This window comes from Camelus ferus, chromosome 2 (genome assembly GCF_009834535.1).
Source record: "Camelus ferus isolate YT-003-E chromosome 2, BCGSAC_Cfer_1.0, whole genome shotgun sequence".
Taxonomy (NCBI): domain Eukaryota; kingdom Metazoa; phylum Chordata; class Mammalia; order Artiodactyla; family Camelidae; genus Camelus; species Camelus ferus.
This window is the reverse complement of record NC_045697.1, coordinates 316,091-329,437: the sequence shown is the minus strand read 5'-3', so window position 1 is coordinate 329,437 and position 13,347 is coordinate 316,091. Positions and strand designations below refer to the sequence as shown.

Genomic DNA, 13,347 nt, shown 5'->3' with positions numbered 1-13,347 from the left:
GCTCTTCCGGGCGGCGTCGCGGCCCCGCGCCTGCGTCGCGCCGTCGGGCGGAAGCTGGGGCGGCTCGCGGCCGGCGGTTGCCCAGCGGACCCGGACGCCGCTGGACCCCGAGCCCTCCGCCCGGCGCCCGCTGCCGGCCGCCGCCATGTCGCTGCTGCAGTCTGCGCTCGACTTCCTGGCGGGCCCGGGCTCCCTGGGTGGCGCTGCCGGCCGCGACCAGACTGACTTCGTGGGGCAGACGGTGGAGATGGGCGAGCTGCGGCTGCGGGTGCGGCGCGTCCTGGCCGAGGGTGAGGCCGGGGCCGGGGGCACGAGCCGGGCGCGGGGAGGGTCGCCGCGGGGCCGAGGGTCACGGCCGGCCGGGAGGTGGCTGCTGAGGGTGAGGCCGGTGTAGGGCTGGGCACTTCCTTGTCGGAGGCCTGGGGTCAGGCTGTGGCAAGGGAGTGGAAGCAGCAGGCGTGGGGCCGACCGCGCCTGGGGGAGAGGCTGTGGCGGTGGGAAGGACGTTGGGCAGGCTGGGGGCGTGAGTGCGGGGCCACAGTGCGGGCGGTGGCGGGGCGGGAGGGTGCTGCAGGGCTGCAGGCTGGAGTCTGGGGGCGGGCAGTGGGGCTGGGTGGGTATAAGCCCGGCCCTTCCCTCACATCTAGGGCAGTAGTAGGGCAGCGGGACGCGACTGGACCTCTGGACAGAGGTAGGGCTGGCTCTCCTCAGGTGCCGGGAACTTGGGCGTGGGTGATTGCAGTTTTGCTCTCCTTGAGTGTTGGACAGACGGCGCAGTGTCCTTTAACCAGGCTTTCCCCTCTTACCATCCGAGCGTTCCCCTTGCCTCGAACGTCTGTCTGTGAGTCCATGGAACTTACGGAGAGCTGAGCTAACAGCTGTTATCTGTACTGAACATTGCAGGTTGGGCTGGTCCGTCGGGGAGGAATTTCCGGGTAGATCTTTAGTCGGCTGTGTTTCTGCTGCTGTTTCTAGCTTCCTGAACGCCCTCTCCCTTCCCTTCCTCGCACTAGAATTTATCACCAGTGTTGCCGCGGTCCTGTTTTCTCCTCTGGGTTTTTCTTTGTTGTCCAGTGGCGCTTACAAGGGTATGCCGGATTCCCCTAGCTGTAGTGCTCACCAGCTAAATATAGACGGCTTTGGGGCTGGTGCTGAAACAGAACTGTATCCCCTGTGTTAGGATGGGGCGAGAGAGTGGTAGAGTGAACGACCAAGCCTGTCTCTGGTGGCTCTCAGACCTGTAGGCTCACCCTGTCACGGCGGGCACCCCTGCTGCCATTTGAGCTCAACCAGCTGACCGTTTTGATGCCCATCTCCTGAAGGCCTGAGGCACTACTCTGGCCTTAGCATCATCACACATTTTTTCTCCAGGGTCAGAAGCAAAGAGATTTGGGTTGATTTGGTGAGGAAATTTTAGGCTTTTTTGGGAATGGGGGTGTGGTGGTGCCGTATCTCTAGTAACATTATGAAGTGTGGTATTTTGGCATATCTACTAGAGCGAGAGTTTCCCCAGATCAGTTCATTTATTCTGAAGACAACAGGCAAGTATTTTGTTTCTTCCGAAAATTTATAGTGGAGAGTACATGGTTTCTGCCTTGTGGAACCTAAAGTAAGACACATGCTCTGAAAAGACAGCTCACTGCAGGGGCCCAGCTGAGGTGCAAGGGGTGAGAATGAACCCCTGCCAGGTGCAGGGGCAGGCCAGGGGTAGGAGAGTGGGAGGGGAAGCGGGTCATGGAAAGAAGGAAGCTCGTTCCCGTGGCTTAACACCCAGAATGAAGAACAAGGAAACGGGGCAGCTGCTGTGGTTGTGCCACAGAGGGCGCTCCCCTGGCTGTCTAGGCAGGTCAGGAGCCACAGTCACAGTGCGGCTGTGAGCTGTGGACTTCCTCCTCTTAAACTTCACCGGTGGTTCACTGCCTCCAAAGCTCATAGAATGGGAATTCAAGCTGCTTGTATAAGCATGAGCAAGGGCCCAAACCCAAAACCATTGGGTACCTACCTGTGTGTCAGAGTTCTTCAGAACTTAGAAAGATAGTGCATTCCTGTGTGTCCTGGGATACTGCCCCGGGACTTGGGGAAGTGTTGTACGGTCAAATGCATGAATGTGTTTGTCACTGAATGAGTGAGTATCCTCTCTGTGGGACAGTTAAGTCTTCAGACAGCTTCACCTCACTTCATGTCAGGTGTTGCCCCACGTGAATTTATAATAGATCAGGTTTCACTATCACATGTCTTAGGGAAAAAACATTGGTCTTCGTAGCTTTTTGGAATTGGCACTTGTCACCTGAAGTGAGTTGTAGGGCAGAACTGTGGAGCCAGATAGGTTTCTAATCTTTTCAGAATTTGTTCAAAATTTTCACTTTTTTAAAGCAGATTATTGGGAGTACCCACAACTCTGAGATGCCCATTCCTAGTGGACTTAAAGTACATTCTGTGCTCCTGCTTCCTCTGCCAGAAAGGATAACAGGGATGGGTCGCTATGCCCAGACCAGGGTCTCGTCACTCAGGCAGCCACCTCTGCGGCTGCTTTGTTCTCTGGACTCGCGGTGGGTGAGGTGGACGACGTGGTGTGTGGCCACTGCGGTATAGCTAGAACAAGACCTGCAGCCGTTTTGTAGTCTGTGTGGCAGGTGGTATGTGAACCTGAGGCATCAGCACCCGTTTACTGGAACGCTTGTGTGCCACGCGTGGTGTGGTTCCTGTTCAAGGGTGTGTGTTCTCTCTGGGGTCAGGGCTCACCTGAGAAGCCATGAGGACACCCCCATGTCACCTCCCAAGCCCTGGACGTCCGCCTGGTGCCTTCTGGCCACAGCTCTCAGCGGGCTCCTCCGTTGTGACTGGGTGAGGGCGCAGGGAGTGCACGGTGTGGCTGGAGCGGCAGTTGCGGGACCCTGTGGTAGTCAGGACTCTTGGCCGCAGGTTTCAGAAACCACTGAGGTTGGTGTGGTGGAGGCAGAGGACCCAGACCCTCCTGTAGGGGTGCTCAGCGCTTGCGCGGGTGGGTTTTGAAGATGGCTGGGCTGCCATGGCACATCCCTCTCCCACTGAGGAAGCGCAGCTGGGCCCTTAGTGTCTCCTCCTCCAGGACCCAGAGGCCTGAGGGCGAGGGCAGTCTCTCCCAGGGAGGGTTCTGAGTGGACGTTTCTTCTTCGGATACCACAGAGCACGGATAGGCAGGGTCTTTGCAGCAGGGGCACGGGGCTTGGGCAGCTGGTCGAGACCATCGGGATGCGACAGTCCCTGTCTGGTGCCCGAATGCTCGCTGTGCCCCTCCCCGCCCCGGCAAATGGGCAGCTTTGTGGTCAGCCATTAACTACAGTGACAGCGCCCAGCCCGGGATAGAAACGTTCACCACAGCAGCACTTGTGGGGTCCTGACTACTCGCAGAGCACAGTCCCTGGTGTCAGGGCCATGATGATCCTGACAGTGCTGAGGTCTGGGTGTCTGTAGCTTCCCAGAGCTGCAGGGGATTGGGGGGTGATGGTGGAGTTGGGGTGGGAGCCCAGGGGATACTCTGGCCTGTGGGAACGGCTGGTTCCATCTTAGGTGTGTCCTGGAGGAAGATGTGTCCAGAGGACATGAAGGTAAAAGAAGCTGCTGGAGCGGCTGCCAGTGGGCATGGTTGGGGGGCCAGAGTGGGGCGTCCGTGGGCGTGTAAGTGCCTGGAGCGGGACACAGTAGGGGGAGATCTCCATGGCGGGTGGTCACCCTGGGGAGGGGGCTCTCCTTCCTCCTCTCATGGCCCTGCCGTCTGCGTGGGGCCATGTGTCCTGTCAGGTAGGTAGCAGGCTGTGATCATGGGAGCACAGGGGAGATAACAGAACTCTGCTCCCAGGAGAGTCCAGTTCTTAGAAACAGCGCTGATGGAGAAAGCTCGTGGAGATCCCCCAACTGCCCCCCGTGCTGCTGCCCCAGCTTCCCGGGTGCTTGCTGTCCCAGCCAGCGGTGCCCCCTCACCCTACCGTCCGTGACCCTGTGCCACGGGAGGACAGGCAGCAGCCAGTCTCCCCGCATCCTCCTCACTTTGGCGCGCACGAGTGGTGTCTGGTTCTGTTGATCGGTGCTTCTTTGGTTCATGAGTTGGAGAGTATTTCAGTGCCTGTTGGTCATTCAGGCCCCCTCTGGAGTTGCACGTTCACGTGCTGTGCCTCCGTCTTTTAATTAAAAGTGATTTGAATTGAGTCATTTACATAGGGCGGTGTGGAGTTTAAGTGTTCTGACAGAGGCAAGCGTGGTGTCGCAAACACCTGTGCAGAAAGAACAGCTGAGGCGCCCCAGGGAAACTTGTGCCCCAGACGCCCCGCCCTGCCGCCTGCCTGGTTTCCTCTTTTAGAAGGTCACGAGTGTGACCTGCGGAGCCCTGTGTGTTCACCACCGGCCTTAGGGGTTCCGGGCTCGCTGCCCTGATGCCTGCGGCCTGCGTGTGCACCCCGGCCGTGGGCCTGCGTGTTTCTGTTTTGGACTGTCAGCAGTGAAGCTGCCAAGGACGTTTTCACAGGGTTTCTTGTGTGTGTGGACATGTGTGTGTTTCACTCTTAGGTGAAATACCCAGGAGTGGACCGCTGGCCTTTAGGCCAGGTGTAGGTTTCACTTTACCTGAAACAGCCAAACCCCTCGGAGTCGGGCCGCGCCAGGTACCCCCGCCCCAGCGCGGCGCCTCGGTCGCCCGCTGTCCTTGTGACAGCGGCTGGGTGTGTTCTTGAGCATGCACAGTGGCTGAATTTGTGCCTCCTTGGTGGTACAACGTGGAACACGAACACCTTTTCACCTGCTGACTCTCCAGTCGTGTGTCTTTTGTGTGTGTGAAATGTTTGTCCAGGTCGTTTCCCCACTTTTTATTGGGCAGCAGCTGTGGGAGTTTTCTGTTATTCCAGACGTTGAGTCCTGTCCTCGTATAACACGTGACACGTGTGTGAGGAGGAGGAGGTGAGACTGTCCCGATTCCGCAAGGCGCACAGGAACGGCTGCCTAGGACAGGGTCTCGGCAGTGCCCAGCGTGGCCTTCTTTCCTGTGTGTTACGTGCTAGTGTTACCGTTTTTATTTGAACTCTTCGTTTTGAGGGAGTTGCAGATTTACATGCAGTCGTAAGCAGTGATGCAGAGAGATCCCGGCGCACCAGCTCCTTCCCCACGGCAGCGTCCTGAAAAGCTGGCATTGCTGTCACAGCTGGGAGCTGGTGTTCGCATCCCCATGAGGGCCCCTCGTGCCTTTCGTGCCACTCCCACCTCCTGGACCCCTGGGAAGCACTTCTCTGTTCCCCTACTCTGAAACTTTGTCATTGAAGAATGCTGTGGAAATGGAATCATGCCGTGTGGGCTGTTGGAATTGGCTTTTTTGCCTAGCATGATTCCCTGGGGACCTGTCAGGTTGTGTGGCATCGTTTGTCCCCTTCTGTTGCTGCAGAGCATGCAGGGTGTAGATGTACAGTATTTTACTCAACTGTTTGCTCCCTGGAGGACATCTGGGTTGTTTCCTGATTTTTTGGGCAATAGAAATAAAGCTGCTCTAAACGCTGGTGTGTGGGTTTCCATGTGGACCCACGTCTCCGTTTCTCTGGAGCAGATGCCCAAGAGCACAGGCATGGTGCCATGTGGCGGCTGCACGTTTGGTTGTGGAGAAAGCGGCCAACCTGTTTTTTTTCTGGAGGGGCCACCCTGTTTCCCGTTCCCACCGGCAGCGGGTGGGTGTCTTCATCTGCTCAGCCGCTGAATGGGCCACAGACTCTGTAGCGTAAACAGCAGGTGGATTTTCCGGTCCTGGAGGCTTGGAGTCCGAGGTCAGGTGCCGGCAGGGTGGTCTCTGGTGAGGCCCCTCCCCTCAGTGGGCGCTCGGCACCTTCTGTGTAGATCAGTGGAGGGGCTGTCCTGGGGTCTCCCCTCTTCCTCCAGGCCTGTTGGATCAGGTCCCTGTCCTAGGATCTCAGTTAACTTTAATCACCTCCCTAAATGCCCTGCCTCCAGATGCAGCACATTGGGGGCTGGGGCTTCAACATGTGATGTCCAGGGGGCACATTTGTGTCAACACAGGGTGATCCGGTCTCTCTGCGTCCTGACGGCGCTCTGTTGCGTGTTCCCTTCGCTCTGACAGCTGTGCAGTGAGCGCTCACGGGGGCTGTCGGGCGCGTCTCCCTCCAGGATGGTGATGTGCTTGTTTCCACCCGCCCATCCTTGCAGGGGGAGTGTCTCTGTGTCTTTTGCCTGCTTTCGAATTGTGTTTTTGTTTTGAGTTTTGAGAGCTTGTCGTGGGTTGTGATGCGAGTCCTCCATCAGAAGTGCTTGCAGGCTTCTCTGGCAGCTGCAGCTGGGCGCTCTGTCCTCTGAACAGGGTCTGCCAGTGTCTCCTGTGTGAGCCCTGCTCTTGCTTTTGGGTCTGAGGCCTCTGCAGGGATCTGGGTCTCTAGGGCTTCTCTCCTGTTTTTTTTTCTGAAAGGCTCATAGCCTCCCATTTGCGTACTCTGTGTTAGTTACTGTGCAAGGTGTCAAGTTTAGATGGAAGCTCTTTTTGTTTGGCCTGTGGATGTCCGGTTGCTCCAGCACCGTTGGTGGAAACACAGTCCTTCCTCCATGGGGTTGCTTTTGCGCCTCTGTCAGAAATCACTTGGGCATATTTGTCTGGCTCTTTTTCTGGATTTTTCTCCGTTGTTCCATTGATCTACGACTCTGTCCCTCCACCAGTGCCACACGGGCTTAATTGCTGTAGCTGTGTAACAGAATTTGAAATGGGGCATTTTTTTTAAGTTAGGAAAAATTTCAGAAATGCCGAAAAGTATGAAGAGTAACAGAACACACAATTTTGTCTCCGCTATCTAGAGTTAATAAATGTTAGCTTTTTCAGCAAGAAAAGTCACGTTTGGCTCCGGAACCTTTGTAAAAACTCAGGCGTCACAGGTGCTGTTGCAGGCCCCTCTGCCTCCTGGTTGCCTCTCTCTCTCTCTCTTTCTCTCCAGAGGCAGCCACACCGTGAATTAGTGCACACGCTTCCTGTTCGTGTTTTATACCTCGTCTGCGTGTTCTTGTGCGCACAGACAGCGCCTGATACGCTTTTGGGGCGTTAAATGTAATCTAAATGATGCTGTGTTTTAATATCTTAAAATTGCTTTCACTTGGGACTTTTGCTCAGTACACATTTCTGATTGCCCGCCCGCTGTGTGTCAGGCACTGTTCTAGCTGCTGGCAACACAAATGTGAACGACCTGGGTGACGTTTCTGCCTTCTGAGTCTACAGCCTGGTGGGAGAGACGGCAGACAGGTATCCCAGTGAGTGTAGTGCAGCACCAGGTATCAGGAAGTGCTGGGGCGCGCTGGGGAGGGGTGAGTCAGGCTGGGGTGCCCCCGCGGGGCTGTGGCGGTGGACGGGACCCGGTCGATCATGGGCTTGGTGAGTCTGAGGAAGTGCAGCCATGTCCGTGTGGCTGCAGCTGGGAGAGAGGCCAGAGAAGGGTCCCCAGGACTGTGTCACCTTGCTAAGGTCCCTCTTTAGTCCTGGAGATTTTTGGTAGAGTCCTTGAGGTTGTGTGCTTTACAACCCATCACCTGTAAGTAAGCACTGTTTTAGTCCTTCCTTTCTGATCTTCCTGCTCCTTGTTGGTTTTTCTAGCTTTCTTGCGCTGACGGGGCTCGCCAGTAGAGCGTACTAGAGCTGAGAGCAGGCATCCCTGTGTCGTTCTTGGTCCTAGAAAGAAAACACCTGGAAGTCTTCTGTTAGCTGTGGGTTTTCCGTGGTTGCTGTTTCTCAGGTTGAAGAAGTTTCCTTTGATTCCGAGTTTGTTGAACGTTTGTTTTTACTTCACTACTTAAAAAAAATCACGAATGGATTTTACATGTGGACAGATGTTTCCTCTGTGTCTACTCGGGATCCTCCTTCCCTGGTGGTTAATGGTGTGTGTACACTGATTGCTGTTTAGTGTTGAGCCAGTGTTGCCAACGCTCCTGGGGTGGAGCCCATGTGGTCACAGCGTTCTGTCCTCACTGCATGTCACCAGAATCACTTTGCTGGTATTCTCCTGAGGATCGTTTATTCCCACTCTGATGAGTGATTTTGGTCTGTAATTGTATCTTTGTTGTCTTCTCTGCCTCAAAAAATAGTCTGGGAACTATTTTCTCCTCTTATCTTGGCAAAGACTTTGTGCAAGATTGTTGTGCTTTCTTCACTTCAGTGCTTGATAGAACTCACCAGCGAAGCCATCTGTTTCCTATTTCTACTATCTATTTTATGGATTTTCATTTATTTCCTTTCATCTATTTTTCATGTGGATTTATTTATTACTTAAATTTTTTAATGTCTGTCTTGAGATAAAAATGACATACAGGAACTTGGCACATATGTGTCAGAACACTTTGAACATGTGCAGCTGAGTGCACATCAGTGGAGCCACCGCTGTGATCAGGGTGGGAGCCATCTGGAGCCAGCGCAGTACCCCCCTCCCACCGCCATGGGCCCCTGGCCTGCTGCGGGCCAGCCTCTGTCGCCGCACATCGTGTGTGTGTTCTGGGGCTTTCTGTGTGGACACGTGTACTTCTTCCTGGCCCTTTCTTTCCAGCAGCTGTCTTTGCGTCCCATGCCACGTGCTGGCGGTACCTGTCCAACCTAGGGGTGAGCGTGCTCCCTGTAGGGGCAACGGGCTCCTGCCTCATTGCTGGTGTACGGTGGGTTGTTTCCAGCTTGGGCAGTTCCACACAAGGCTGCTGTGAACGCTCGTATTCAGGTCTTTGTGTGGATGTGTGCTTCCATTCTTCCCGGGGAAATACCTGGCAGTGACGACTGGGCTGTGGAGGGGGTGTATGCTTAACTTGTCAAGAAGGCCAGACTGTTTTCCAAACTGATCGTGCCATTCAGTGTCCCCTGAGCAGGGTCAGCAGGGTGCACGACACGAGGGGTGTGCAGCAGGCCCTTGTGGTGTAAGTGTGCCTTCCCCCAACGCGCAGGGACATGGAGCGCTTTGTCATGTGCCTGCGTGCCAGCTGTTTATCTTGGCCACGTGTCTTTTCATGTATTTTGCCCATTAAAATGTTGTTGAACTGAGCTTTCTTCATATTTTGTGGGTAGAAGACCATTACTGGGTGTGTGATTGGCAAAGTCCACACCCAGGGGCTTGTCTTTTCACCCTCTCAATGGTATAGTTCAAAAACCAGAAGTTCTTCAGATGGACTTTGAAGAAGTCCATGTATCATATTTTTCATTTATGGATCATATTTTTGTTTTCATATCTAAGAAATGTTTGCCTAACCTAGGGTCTGTAGAAGTAAAATTGACTTTTCACGTGTGACTTCCATCCCTCAACTTTCCTGAACTCATTTGTTACTTTTGGGGGGGTGGGTACAAGGTTGTCTACGTAGACAATCATGTTGCCTGCAAAGAAGAACATTTTTTCTTCTTCCTTTTCAATCTGATTCCTTTTATTTCTTTTCTTGCCTGATTACACTGGCCAGGACTTCCAGTAAGGTGCTGAGTGTTTGCCTTGGCCCTGATCTTAGTGGGAGGCCTCTGGTCTCCACTGCTGAGCGTGGGGTCCCTGTGCGTCTCTCAGAGCTGCCCTTCACCTTCTCTCCCGCCTTTGCTGAGAGTTGTGGGTTTCATGATGTCATTCCCCACTATAGGGAGCTAGGAAAAGCGAAGCAAATGGAATCAACAGAATTACATTGATTTTCACTGTTAAACTAACTCCACTAAGTTGTGATGTTTTGTGCTTTTCTGTGTGCTGTTGGGTTTGATCTGCTAACGCTGAATTTTATTTAGAATTAACGCTTTAAGGATTCTTTCGTCCATGTGCATGTGTGATATTGGTCATTGATTTGTTTTTGGAGAACTGCTTTTGGTTTTGTTGATTTTTCCCTCATTAATCTCGTTCTTATGTTCATTTCCTTCCTGCCTCAAAGCAAGATGTTTAAAGGGCAATATTACACAAATTGGGGCTTATTACTATTGTAGAAAACAAACTGCGGCCACAAGCCCAGCCTGTATTTTACTTAGTAAAGACATTTTTTAAGCTCATTTTTGAGTAAAATCACAGCACTGAACTGACACGTGTATTTTTCTGACTTTCAGGAGGGTTTGCATTTGTATATGAAGCTCAGGATCTGGGAAGTGGCAGAGAGTATGCACTGAAGGTAAAAAGGGTGACAGCATTTTTATGGGGTTTTAGTTCGTTTTAAAGGAGATCTCCAAGTGACATTTTCAGAGATTTGTTCCTATTCTTTATTTTATGTTTCTTTCTTACAGTCTGTGTCTGTTTGTCTTATTTGTTTATTTCAGCGTGAAGCCATCAGCAGTTCTGAGGACTTTAAAGCTGTGGCTTCCAGCTTTGGGGCGGGGACCCAGTGGAGGGTGGAGGGTGACCTCACAGTGTTGAAACTGCCAAAATAAGGGCTCCACAGATGCCAGGAGTTTGAAAGCCACTCATGTGAAACAACGTGTCACAGTGTACCTGTAAATGGGGGGCGGGGGGCATCTGGCCCACGTCGGGTGCTGGGCGCACAGGCTGGTTTGTCTTGAGACTCGCCGAGGGCTGGTCTTGGTGCACAGCTGAGCTGGGGGCGTACTTGGACTGTGTTGTCCCAGAGCCAGACCCATGTCTCCCCTCCCTTCCCTCTAGCCTGTTTGAAGAAAACCCTCCTGTTTTTAGTTTTTCTTGCATCCTTGGATCGTGACCATTTCCGAGGGTCTTTAACCTCTGTCAAGTTTCTACATGAGTCCACGTTAGAACACAGTTAGGCAGGGTGAGCTCTTAGATGCGTTGTGTTTGTTCTCTTGGATGCAGCGTGGAAAGAGCAAATCTTTCATCTTCTCTCGTGTGTTCTTTCCCGATACAGAGATTACTGTCTGACGAAGAGGAGAAGAACAGAGCCATCATTCAGGAAGTTTGTTTCATGGTATCCTTTCTGGGGACTGAGCGCAGACCTGGTCGCGTGGCGGGGCCTGTGCCCGGCTCCTGACGGCACCCTTCTCGATGTGCTTTCACTGGGCTTCCCTGTGGCGTGTCTCGCACAAGGGACTTTTTTTCTTGTTCTTCACTCTCAGGGTGATAAACAGGGAGGGTCTGTAGCTTTGGGAGTGGAGGTGGGCGTCCCTGACAAGAGGTCTACAGGCCCCGGGGGTGGGCCGACCCCTGCCTCTGCCCTGCGTCTGCCCCTCGTTCCCTGATGTGGCCCACGGCACCCGGCAAGTGGCTGTGCCCCCAGCCCCTCACCAGGCCTGGCTCCATATCGATTCTGCTCAGGGCCGGGGTCTGTCTCACGTCTCACCCTGGCTGGAGCGCTTGGGGCCCGGGTGTCCGTGCACAGAGGGCCCGTCTTGCTTGCTCCCCACTCCTGCACACGTTCTCCCCAAGCTGGGGCCTTGCCCTTTGCTGTCAGAATCAGTTCTCTTCCGTCCTGAAGCACTGTCCACTGTGAGCCTGCCAGCCGCTTGGGCTGAGGGCGCTCACCTCGCTGGGCTTGAGTGGCTGCGTGTACCGTCACACCTCAGCCCTGCCGCACCCTGTGCTGCTGCCTTGCTTGGCTGGGGCTGGGTGTGGCCAGCCCACTGGGGTCTTCACCCTAGCCTGTCCTTCTCCTGCTCACACCCCCTGCATCCTGGCTGCCCCCACTCCCCCCGCATCTTACTGCTCTGACACCCTGCCATGGTGCACTCTTTGGATTTGGTGTTTTGACTTTAGTGCCCTAGAATTGTGTACATGTTTGTTCTCAAACGTGCAGGCTTATACCTTCTCCTTTAACAAGATCCCCACAGAAAAAACTTTCAGGTCACCCCAATATCGTCCAGTTTTGTTCTGCAGCATCAATAGGAAAAGAGGAGTCGGACACGGGGCAGGCCGAGTTCCTGCTGCTCATGGAGCTCTGCAAAGGTCAGGTTCCAGCGGGTCTGAGCCCTGACAGCAGGGTGCGCCTGGGGCCTTCGCTCCTGAGACCCACTGGTCCCAGTGGAAGAGCGTGGCTAGCTGCCTGGCGGGAGCTCTTGCACCCCCACCCTGCCACGGCCTGTCCCAGCACTGGGGGGAGAGTCCCCCGGGGTCCCTGCCCTGGGGGCGAGAGCAGAGCTGGCGCTGGGAGGAAGGGTGAGCGCTGGCACCCTCGTGGGCTCTGGGGCAGCAGGAAGGAGCTTGGCCAGGAAATAGTCAGGCAAGGCTGGGAGCTGGGCCTGTGGGAGCTAGGCAGCTGCCTCGGCCCTCAGGGCTGGGCCCCGTCTGCAGTGCAGCAGGACCCACACCTGGAGGTCCCTGAGCTGCCCCCGTTCCTGTGGGTGGGGCGGCGTGTTCCCCTTGGAGGCCCCGCCCCGCCCACTTGGTCCCCGTCTGCCTCGTGCTCTGCTGCTGGCAGTGGACGTGTGTCTCTGTGTTTTCGGCTGTTTGTGTCTCTGGTTCGTGTGCTGTGTTCCCCGTTCACCATCCAGGATGCTTTGGCTTTGATGTTCGGTTTTAGAGGCTGTGGCTGCCCTGCTGCAGGTGCGTGCGGGCCTGGAGTGCAGGAGGTGCCAGGAGTGGGGCCTGGTTGCCCACATGTGTCGGGGCATCCTTGATGCTGCGATCTCGTGAAGCCCACCACTGCGTGTGGCGCGGGCAGGACCGCCTGCCTGGGCTGGTGCGCGAGGCCCAGGCTGAACCCTCAGGGTGCTCGCAGGGCAGGCGTGGTGGTGCCTGACACAGGGCGCGTCAGGTCTTTGGAGGTCGGCCGTGGGTATGCTCGGCGGAGCCTGCACCCTCCTGGTTCCCCAAGGCTTCGCCCTCCACGGTGCTCTCTCTGGCTGCTCTGCCACCGATGGAATTAATTTAAAAAGATCTCTCTTAACTCTGGTTGAACATCAGGCCAGTGAACCCTGACATTGCGGTGCCCCGCCCTGCACCAGCGCATCCCCGTCCCCAGCCAGCCTGGCAGTTAGTCTGTCACCCTTGCTCCAGACCCTCAACAACACCTCATGAGGCCTGTGCCCCACCCGCATCCTGGGGGCCCCACTTACTCTTAGGACCCCTGTCCCCCTGGGGCCCCCGCCCCGCTGAGGATTAGGGCTAGGGCACAGCACAGAGCCCAACCCAAGTCCAGAGTTGGAGGGCGGGCAGTTCCACATGTTGGGGAAAGGGGTGCACATCAGCCAGGCTGAGCAGAGGGCTCCCTGGAGGGCGACGGTCGGGTCAGGAGCTTCGGGAGCCCAGGAGCTGCAGGTGTGAGGGTCCTGAGGCACTGACAGAAAGGAGGCTTGTGGCTTGAGGGGAATGAGCACAGGGGATGGTGGGAGGTGAGGTTGGAGAGAACGAGTGAGTGCCGATCGTGGGCCCTTAGGTGTGGTGACCCTGGCTCTGCATCGAGCAGGACGGGGACGGGCCCTTAGTGTGTGAAGTGGGCCTTGGGAGC

At 55.3% G+C, this 13,347-nt stretch overlaps 1 protein-coding gene across 4 annotated transcripts in view; it reads left to right on the top strand.

Annotated features, from left to right (window-relative positions):
- The first annotated feature begins 25 nt into the window (after nucleotides 1-25).
- GAK (cyclin G associated kinase) overlaps nucleotides 26-13,347 on the top strand; it is a 49,513-nt gene continuing 36,191 nt past the window's right edge. For 2 of the 4 annotated variants that reach the window (XM_032491780.1, XM_032491771.1), the window contains exons 1-4: nucleotides 26-290; nucleotides 10,049-10,110; nucleotides 10,813-10,872; nucleotides 11,732-11,846. In XM_032491780.1, the coding sequence (XP_032347671.1) occupies nucleotides 146-290; nucleotides 10,049-10,110; nucleotides 10,813-10,872; nucleotides 11,732-11,846 (382 nt within the window). In that variant the 5' untranslated portion in view covers nucleotides 26-145. Of the gene's footprint in view, nucleotides 291-10,048; nucleotides 10,111-10,812; nucleotides 10,873-11,731; nucleotides 11,847-13,347 lie in introns of those variants that run through there. The other 2 variants (XM_032491795.1, XM_032491786.1) reach the window with 2 other exon arrangements.